This window comes from Zychaea mexicana, assembly GCF_025766255.1.
Source record: "Zychaea mexicana strain RSA 1403 chromosome Unknown BDB00scaffold_22, whole genome shotgun sequence".
Lineage (NCBI taxonomy): Eukaryota > Fungi > Mucoromycota > Mucoromycetes > Mucorales > Lichtheimiaceae > Zychaea > Zychaea mexicana.
The window spans coordinates 116,726-127,758 of record NW_026516685.1 but is presented as its reverse complement, the minus strand read 5'-3'; the positions used below and the strand labels follow the sequence as shown (position 1 = coordinate 127,758).

Genomic DNA, 11,033 nt, shown 5'->3' with positions numbered 1-11,033 from the left:
TGGCACCATTTACTCATTATACCTTTGATTTTACATAGTTCTTCGCCTCAGCGCATGGAGCAGTTCATGCGCCAACAAATCTCGGATTGCTCCACTCAGCTCACCCTCCATCTCGACGTGGCCACCCGCTGGAATTCGACGTATGACATGCTTGACCGTGCAGCCTTACTACGTGTACCATATAACGTACTTTGCTCGAATAGCACCAACGATGAGTTATTACCGTTCAAGCTCACAACGGAAGAATGGAAGCGTATCGACCAGCTGAAGGAAATCTTGGCGCCCTTCTATAAGTTGACCAAAGCCTTGTCCGCCAGTACGAGCCACCCTACCATCAACACCGCGATTGTCCATTATAACAAGTTGATGGATACTTTGGAGGACGTTGTCAGCGATGGTTATCCACCGGAATTAAAACGTGCGGCCAGACGTGGCCTCGAAAAGTTGCAAAGGTACTATTGCAAGGTAGACGATACGGATGTATACGCAGTTGCGACGGCATTGGATCCACAGATGAAGTTTTCTTGGTGGCGCCAAGCAGGGTGGGAAGACGAATACCAAGTTTCGAGCCAGCGGATGGTGCACGAGGCCTAGGCAGCATTCCCAAAAGGCGCTGCTATGAGGCCCGAAGTGAATGACGAGATGCAAAGCTTGTACAGCCTATATATGACGTCCACGGCTGGTGACGAATTAGAGGATTACTTGGACGAGCGATTAAGAAGACTGGTACCAAACCAGAAAGGACAAGAACCACTGGTCCTTTCATACTGGAAATCCCAGCCCCAGTGGCCAAACATGGCTGCAATGGCTGCAAAATATTTGGCGGTCCCAGTCACTTCCACACCATCGGAACGTTGCTTTTCCCAAACTCGACTTCTCCTGCCGTACACACGAAACCGCCTCCAACCGCACACCATCGAAATGCTAATGCTTTTGGATTCGTGGTGCTCCTTCGACTTTCACGATTAAAACGTTTCCGCCTCTTCGTTCCTGTATCTCCTTTCCGCACCTCTTTTTTGTACCTCTTTTCCGTAGTTCTTTTTCTTTTCCTGCTTTCTTTTTCTGCTTTTTTATTTATTTTCTCTTCTCTTCTTTACTATTTTTCCCTCCCTTCTGCTTTTGAATGTTTTGTTAAGATTTTAAATAAAGTACGGCTTGCAAATACACTACTTCTTGGTCTTTTCGGAATAACATTGTTCGTCACTTCCATTATAGCCTACTTTATACTAATTACCAAAATCGCTAAATGCAATCTTCTGCCTCTCGGTTCTTCGGTTCTACTTATACAGAACCAGTTCGGTTCCGGTTCGGTTCTTGACAGGAACCGAACCGTATTTTCTTGGTTTCGGTTCGGTTCGGTTCCGGTTCTACGGTTCTGATACGGATCCCTATGTCTAGGTCAATTTATATTCATGTCCAGGTCAATTTATATTCATGTCTAGATCGATTTTCATTCATGTCCAGGTCAATTTATATTCATGTCCAGCTTGATTTTCATTTATGTCCAGCTCGATTTTCATTCATGTCCAGATCAATTATTATTCATGTCCAGATTAACTTTTATTCATGTCTACTCAGATTAACATTCATGTCCACTCTGCCTAAAATTAAATCCCTTCTGCCTAAATAAAAGTTCAAATGTCTGCTAGGAGATGAAAAATCCTGTAATAACATAATTATTAATAATACAAAATTATTCCAATCTCTTAATGAAATAACAAGGCAAACTAATTTATATACTAAAGGTCTATTCTTAATAAAGTCTCATTCTTCAATTTTAACTAGTTTACTTAACATACCTATAATTAAAAAGAAACAACCAAGAATTCCAATAAATGTAAATAGACAAACACATAAAATTAAAATTGGAGTAGGATTTCCATCACTACCTCTAAAATATTCATTTAATAAAGTAAATACATCTTGTGGATTTTCAATAAATATTGAAATTAGTTCTACAAAATTATTACTATTTTCATTTAGAGAATTAATTTTGAAGTTTCTATCTGGTAGAGGACTACCAGATCCTTTAATAGAGTGATAATACATTCTTTCACACATTTCTCTCATTTTTTTTCTTCATAGTTATGATTCATCATTTCACCTAATGGTACCAACAACACCTAAAAACAATCCATTTCTAGAATTTGTTTTTGCAATTTTAACTGCAGCAGTTATTGTTGTTCTAGAAATAATTCCTGCAGCAACTCCAGGAGAAGTAATTGGTTTATCATTATTGGAATTATTATTTGATGGATGATTACTTGACCCTACACCTCCATCTCCAAAATTAACATTAAAAGTAATTTTTGATGAAGGATTTGTATTAGATGAATTGGGGGCAGAACTTATATAAATAAATCTAGTAATACTAAACCTAAAGAGCCTATAAAAATGTTAGAAAGATTATCATTTAAGAAGTGAATAAATTCTATAAAATAAAGATGAATAGAATCAACTAGAATATTAGGAATCAAAAATACAGGTGCAAATCTAAAATGATTTTATCTGTAGAATAGTAATACTTATGTTTAATAAACTTAATAATGGATAGAATATTATTCTGTAATAAAGAATAATAAGTTTGTAATAATCTATTATATCCATAAATAAGTATTTTAAACCAATAACTAGAAATAACCCAAACTAAGTTTAAAGTTAATCGCAGGATACGAAGGGGGAATAGGGCGATCACTAAAATTTTAAAAGACATTTTTGTCAACATTTTTTTAATAAATTAATAAAATTAGATAGCATCACTTAAATAACTATTTTTTAAAGACATTTAGTTTCTCATTAAATAATGATACTTACCTCTCTTTCTCTTTACACTATTTTCTCTCACATCAAAATAGAAGTATATATTAGCCTTTATTTCTGTGATAACCCATCTTACATTGTTTTGCTTACATGAATAAACTTTCAATAGCTTGTAAATTTCAAGGTCTACCTGCATCAACTGTACGTTTGCACTATTGTTTCTCCAGACTGCCAAGTGATCCTGAAAGGATCAGCTATAAAGAACGTATCATAAGACCAGCTTGTTGAAAAAATTGTTGCAACAGGGTTAAGAAGCATTATCAAACTGTTGTCGACTGAGTAAGTATCGTCGAATCTTCTATGATTGTTACCTGATTTCGATTCTAATAATATACTGTGTATAATTAGTTACGCTTATTTGCATTTTGATACCCACATCAAAGCATCTGTATTCTACAACAACTACTCCGGATTCCATTCCTTTTTTTGTGGTTTTACCGATGTAATTATTCTTCCAATCAAAAAAAAGGAAGAGCAGTTGTGTATAGTCAACAATCTTTGCATTTCGAGCCCCTGTCCCCAGAACCACAAGAAGCAACAACCCAACAACTACCCTCGCCGCAGCCATCACATGTTACATCACCTACCTCGCAAGCTGATTCTCGTTGCCAACAAGCAAAAAGGTAAAAATCTAAAATTTGACACTAAAGGAACTTTAGTCCTTTTTATCTGTACAAACTTGTTTTTTTCAAAGATACTCACTTGATTTAATATGTAATTAGACTGTTCGAAGAAGGATTGGTTTTGCTTGTGCAAAAGATGGAAGAGAAAGAAGAAGAACGACGACGATTAAACGCTGCTATGAATGAATTGAAGAAAAAATCCAATTGGCAAAAGCATTGATCAACAGCCAACAATGAAACCTCATCCCCATTCCGTTCCTCACATTTAAACGCAAAGCACTGTACTGTTGTTGTTGTTTTTTATCCCTTGATTTTTTACTACAGTAGTGAGTCGGTAGGTCCAGCAAATGTAGGATGATATTAAAGAAAGAGAGAAAGTGGTAATGTCCAGATTGTTTATGCATATAACAGGCCATACAGCTGTACACATACTTGTTATTCAGGGGGGGGAGGTGGAGTATATGTTATTGAAGAATAGAAACAATTTAGATGTGATCCTTTTTCGTTTAGACAATTAAGAAAACATGTACTACAAACCAAAAGAGAGGAGCGAGGAGCTGCATGATGGCATCTTTTTCTTGCGGCGATCATCATCCTCCTTTTGACTGGCTGCAACCGCAGTCGTTCTCTCTCTCTGTGTGTACGTGTTGGCTATAGATTCAAAAGATAGTATCGTAACTCACATGGATAACAATGTACTTGATGCGTGTTGATAATGACCGGACCCAATATACAGTTGAGTAGCTTTTACTTATCCACCACCAAGAAAATAATCGACAATACACAAATGAATCACTGCGGAAAAAATGATCCTTGAAATAAAGGCCGACAAAGACTAAGCAAAGATTCTAAAGGTTAAGTCAAGGGCCAGTCGTTAATTAAGGGTTCAGTAAAGGAGAAAGAAAAGGTTGATCCTTTAAATCAAAGCCGAAAATTTTTTGATTTTTGTTTATGAGCATGCGAGCGCGATTAAAGTATAAACACATGTTTATAAAGGGTAAGCAAAGGGTAGCATGACTTGTAAAAATTTATTCTAAAAAATGTTCTTCAAGGTTCCATGTTCAAAAGCACTTTTCTCTTTCGATATTGAAACCATACCCGGCCAAATCCAGTAGTGGCGTTTGGACCTGCCAAACGTTCCCGTCAAAAGACCTGCGTAGTTGCAGATCTCGTTAGCATCGACAACGAACAGCTGTTCAGCGGCCATTGCTGATGGAGTCAAGTAAACAGACCCGCTGTCACTATCGATTGTGGGATTGAAGATCCCAACAGCTGCCAATATTCGGTCTTCGTTGCCTTGATTATGCACAAAATAGAAGTACACCTTCCCGAAGTAAAACTGGGAACAGCGAGCAAAAACCGAGCCACGACCTGCTGATGCATTTCTGAAAAGGGAAAAGGATGGGTCAACATAACAAGCACAACAAGTCATCATTTTTTTTCTATTAAAACGTAAGTTTTCTTACATGTCAATATCATCAAGCTTTAATCTCACATAGTACATAACACGCATTCGACCATGGTGGGTAAGTACGCTACCAAAAGTTTTCTGGTCTCTCCAGAGCCGACCGGTTGTGTACTTGAAATCTTCGCTCAAAATGCTGTACCTTATTCCTTTGCGATTCATATAGGCTACAAGCGCGTCCCTGACTTTGGTATAACTGAGTCCTGCAAGTGTTTTCAATGACCTGAAACTGGCATTATGTAACTTTCCCCAGATTTCCGGAGAAAAGGGGTCAGTTGGATTAGGCGTGAAATATAGCCCATTTCGTCGACTGTCGTGCACCTTTTTTTCTTCTTCTGTATCAATGCTGCTATCAATTGCCGCGTCGAGATAACGTGCCATTGCCAATTTTTTCATGATGTTCGCAGCTTGCTGACCAGGGACCGAGTACGTGGTTATTATTTTTGAGTACACACCAATCATCCTCTCCAACGACCGGGATGAACAGTAACGTAATGATGCCAGCCTTCGTAGCATATCAGGAATGTGTGTGAGGTAATGCTGATTTGCAGTGAATACACGAACGGATAGTGCTATATACTCATTATCGTCACTGATGCTGCTACTGTTGCTACTGCTATTGACGCTAGTTTCGTCTTCGCTGTCGTCACAACGTTCTAGGTTCATTTGTTTTGTGCTGAGTTGACTGCGTAAGTAGTCATGCCAGAACTCGATATCACTACACGTATAAAACACCTTGGATTAGTGTTGTTGTCTTCTTTATGTATTTATCTTTCGTTATGTTTTTGTACGGATAATTACCTTTCTATATCAGCGATATCGTCACTTGTGTGAGAAAACTGCAGTGTTCTCTGACATGCTCTCACGAGGCACATCGTAGCGTCTTTGGCAACGCTATCATCGATTTGAGGCACAACCAGAGTGGGGACAACGTACAAAAGGAACTCTAACCAGTCGACGGCTTTGACCCTCCCTTTGTCGGTCAAACTATGCCATGTGCTGTCGAACGCCGTCGGGATATCCATACGAGAGCTTTCCATTTGTTTCATCACAGCGTCAAGATCGATAACAAAAGGGCTCTGTCTTGTAGCTGATGCATGATCGTATTTTCCTTGCAGCAAATCGAAGAACTGATGCGCTATGCCATGCGACAGAAGATGAAGCTCTTCAAGACCAAAAAAATCTGGAGAGAGGAAAGTTTGGAACACCGTGAAAGGACTCGGACCATCTAGTCCTTTCTATATTAGCAAAAGTATGGAAGTGCGTACATTAATTATAGCACACGGGTATGATTTACGTGGATTGATAACGAGCACACATCATAATCAAAAAGAAAGTATACCTTTTTCCCCTTCGTCTTGAAATCATCAGCTTTCCTCCATCTTTTGGCAGTGTTGCTGAAATCAGGAAAATACACGCCTTTTCCTCCTTCAACCGGGTGTACCCCTTCAACAAGACATATGCGACAGCCATATGTTGCAGTAGGTCCCATATGGCATGCTAATACTTTAACTGCCTGCATATCACCGGTGGCAAGCAGCAAATGCACCTTTGCGTGCAGACTGGTGTTTCCGACCTTGACTTCCATCCCGTATTTTTCCAAGTGCTGTAGCTCTCTTATTATAGGCTGAAGAAAACTCGTCATATCTCTTGGAGCCAATGGACCCGGGATCAAGCATATTTGAAGCATGTATTTGTTTGTATACCTACATGGACGATGTTAAGGATAATATAGGCATAATAGAACAATCAATCTTAGTCCTGCTCAGATATTGTAGTATGGCTGCTTACCGAGTATCAGGATCGAAATTCAACACAACCACATGTACAATGGTCATTGTATGTTTTATGTTGGTATACGGTTGGAAGCCATCCACATATAATGCAAGAGCGACATCCAATTCACCTTGAAAAAGATTTCGCCCCATTACGAGCTCTTGATACAGTCCACCGTCGAATATATCGTTGTATACACCATGCCTATGTCGGAAACGGCTCCTGTACAGTAACTTTTCTCGTGTCTCTTCATCGTGAATCATGTACGCTAGTTGTTCACCAATTGGAAGCATTTCCATTATAGCACGTGCTTTCTTGTTATCACCAACATATCTTACTTCGTTGCAATGGGAGCAATATGTAGCCGTGTCATCAGTGTCGTACATCTTGCAACCATTGATACAAACATCAAATAGTTGTGTTTCCACGGGATAGAACTTTTCCGCTCCTTTTTTTGATTTGTATGGAGTAAACAAGTGCTCGTGATCTTAAAGAGGGAATAAGGTAAGTATCTATCATGTATAATATATAAAACGAGGAGAGTTGGCGTGTATAATCTTTTGATATTTTTACCTTGATCGAAATGAGATATCAAGCGGTTACAAAAACCGAGCATTTCGCCATGGCCTCGTCTCGTGATATTGTTGTTATTCACAATACGTTGCAACATTACACTCCACATCATCACTTGATCTTGGCTGTAATCATCCGTAGGGAATGCGTAGACTTTTGGGCCATCCGATGTTGTAGTACTAATAGGTATGTTGACTATTACAGTAAAACAACAAGTAATTAGTAATTATTTTTGAATTGTACAGAAAATAAGAATCTCCTTATTTTTTACCATCTTCACCATAATCGAAATCGTCTAGAATAACATCATCGCCCATATTTGATCCGTCAGTTCTTCGTCCTTCTGAAGTGGATGACGGCGGCGATGTGCCATCACGAGTTGCACTTGAAGATATCGTGTTATTTAGTGATGCAACAGATGTGTACATGCTATTGTCTGCACTCGATGGCACCAAATCTGATGATGGTTCGTTCGGTAGTGAAGGTAATAGAGGCTGAGGTGGCTGTTCATTTCTATTACAAGGTATCAGGCTTATTAACACATATGACATTTGCGCAAGTACCGTATGTAGTAAAATATAAATTTTCAACACACAATACATCAGCCGATGAAGACGATGATCCAGTGACAGCTTTGGGATGGCGCCCTTTTCCTTTCAAGTATTTTCGACGACAAATGCTGGTGTGCGCCGAATAAACCGACATAATGATAGGTTTTCTGCACCAGCCACAGACTTTTTTTGGAGCGCTGCTTTCGCTTTCACTTCTCCTGATGTTTTTGAACGTTTTGCCAGTTGTTTTTTTCATAATGATAAAGAGTGTCGTGTCGCAAAAGAAAGAAGGAAAAACATCTGTCGTATCATCGATGATTGTTGTATATATAGATTCGTATTACAGTATGACAAACAAACATCTTACTTCTCTCAAATAACACCGATGATGACAGCAAATTGTTATGACAGGGTTGAAATAACAATACTAATAAATAATAATAGAGTGAGACATTATAGTGTGTTGTGTGCTGGATCATAAAAAATGAGGACGCGAAATGATTAATAAGATGGTAGCGACGTCGCTGATTCAAAGATAGTAAAAAAATATTTGTTTGTTGTATCTCGTTTTTTCCCTCCTTTCTCCCTCGCGTTATTTTATTTTGCCTTGGTACCTTGAACTTCAACAATGTCTAACAAAGCCATCACTACCAAAGCATTGTTTGCCGAAATCTCCTCGGTCAAGAGCTTCATATCAAGAATTGATGAAGTAAACGAGGAGGTCGACGCTGATCTGCAAGAGCTGAAGACAGTCGCCATCCAGCTGCAAGAGAAAGTCGACACAATCCAAGTAACAGTGGATCGAATCCTTGAACACCTTCAGCAAGGAGATAGGCAGGAGCCTACTGAACAAGAAGCAGTATGTTTAGATGGTTTTTACATTACAGAAGGCGGTGTAATAGTGGTGCTGTCAGTTAATGAAAGAGTAGATTGGAAACATTGGTAAAGAAGAAACAAAGAGAGGGAGAGAGAGATATGGAGACGGTAGTATTGTCGACTTTATGTTGGTAGCAACATAGAATTACATAGAAAGGGTATCTATGTAGACAGTAAAGAGGGAGGAAGATCGCGTACAAAGAGAGCCATAGAGTGTATTGCTGTCAATGCTGATATGTTTGTTCTTACTATTTAGAGAGACGTCAATACCACAAGACGAACACTTGTCCGCCCGTTCGTTGTGGTGAACAACCGTCGCCAGGCTCAAGATTTGAGCACAGACGTTTTGAGGCAATTCATTGCCTTACACTTTTTTGCCGTTTACGAAGAAGAGCTGTGCGGCAACGCCATGACGAACGTAATGCTCGAAACGACGATGATCATACAAGAGATCATCACCGAGGAGGGCATTTCTCTTGCAACGGCATGGAGCTCAATTGACCCTAGCATACAAAAAAAGTATGCTTTGATGCTAGAGGTCAATTGCAAAGCATTTGATGTTCACTTTGACAAATGCGTCAATTCGTGGGCAACGAGGTGGTTGTTGCAGTACAAATGGGGCAACAAGCACCAATACCACAAACGCATAAGTGTAAGTTACAAAACAACATCTCCTATGCTTTATATTTTATACAAAATGATACTCATTTATCATTATTACAACACACTTATTATTATTATTAGCTGGAAAAGACCGACGACGAGTCATCCAGCAGCGGTGGTAATGACGGCGAGGAGATCGAAGAGGAAGACAACACTCGTCCCAGGTAAGTACTCTCTACTAGCAATATACAGTACCAGTGATATGTTATTGCTGGTGACGTTAATGTATCAAGAATTAACTGATAGTTCTTCAAATCTCTTTTCTTTTTCATTGCCATTGACTGTGGCATGCAATAGAGTGTACAAAAGAAGACGAGCAGAATTGTAGTAGGACTCTCTCTCTCTCTCTCTCTCTCTCTCTCTGTCTCTCTGTCTCTCTGTCTCTCTGTCTCTCTGTCTCTCTGTCTCTCTGTCTCTCTCTGTCTCTCTCTGTCTCTCTCTGTCTCTCTCTGTCTCTCTCTGTCTCTCTCTGTCTCTCTCTGTCTCTCTCTGTCTCTCTGTCTCTCTGTCTCTCTCTGTCTCTCTCTTGCTCTCTGTCTCTCTCTCTCTTTCTCTTTCTCTTCTCTTGCTCTCTTTCTTCTCTCTGTGCTCTCTTTCTCTCTCTCTCTTTCTCTTCTCTTGCTCTCTTTCTTCTCTCTGTGCTCTCTTTCTTCTCTCTGTGCTCTCTTTCTCTCTTTCTTCTCTCTGTGCTCTCTTTCTCTCTTTTTGAATAAAGAATGTTCATTTGAACTATTATCATGCTATAATTACTATCGTATTATCCTTTTTAATCATGTTTTTCCGTGTTGATTGGGATTTGAGCTAGCTTTTGATTGTTATAAAACGAAGCTTTTCAGTAGCACTGCAACAACAAATCGTAGACATCCTCATACACCACGGCCTCGGCCCTTTAATTGTCATCCTTTAATTCCGGTCTGTGAGGCTTTAATTTCTTATCCTTTACTCACCTCTACATAAGTGTTTTTTCAAGGCTGATTAAAGGATGAGGTTAAAGTTTTGTTCAAGTTTCTAGTCTTTAATTCACTTCGCAATTTTCCCGCAGTGGAAAAAGACACTTTTGAATTGGCACCGTGTCAACTACTATTACTACTACTATCACAGTGTCACTATTCTGCTGATACATCATCTGTAATATGATATGCTCGGTGCGCTCACTATCGTACCGACAAGACAAGACTTATTGAATGGGATTTGGTAACACATGTACTTTGATGCGCGCGCGCACGGCATTAAAAGTAATGACGTGCAACCGGTTCTTGTTGCTTCATTCAGCTTCTTGTTGTTTATGCTGGAAAGCCATCATCACACCCGCCCACCTTTTGTCCTACTCTGTGTAATACACACCACCGTGTGTGAGTGTCTCTCTACTGAGTGTTAACAGGTCTTCTGGGGTCTCGGATAGTGGTTGGCATCTGTCTCACTCGACATGATCTGGGTGCACTTTTACGTATCGTCTACAAAAAGTGTATTACATGTGTGGACATGATGTTTGTGTTCGTTGTGTGCCACGTTTTTGTTTTCCCTCTCTCTTTCTTTCTTTGTTGACGCGGTGCAAAAAAACATGGGACACAAACGACGGAGGGCTTTGATTGTTTGTTGTGGAATGACAAACTCAGTTTGACATCCGCGCCCTTAACGAATCGGCATTAACAGTGAATGAGATCCAATTGAGTGCTAGCATGGTCG

General features: G+C 39.5%; 1 protein-coding gene across 1 annotated transcript; it reads left to right on the top strand.

Moving 5' to 3' along the window:
• Positions 1-8,436: 8,436 nt before the first annotated feature.
• Positions 8,437-9,675, top strand: BDB00DRAFT_786520 (uncharacterized protein; the record flags this gene model as incomplete). Its single annotated transcript, XM_053120617.1, has 4 exons — positions 8,437-8,667; positions 8,941-9,336; positions 9,429-9,511; positions 9,645-9,675. 4 exons carry the CDS (start codon positions 8,437-8,439, stop codon positions 9,673-9,675), a joined length of 741 nt encoding a protein of 246 aa, XP_052981438.1.
• Positions 9,676-11,033: the final 1,358 nt, after the last annotated feature.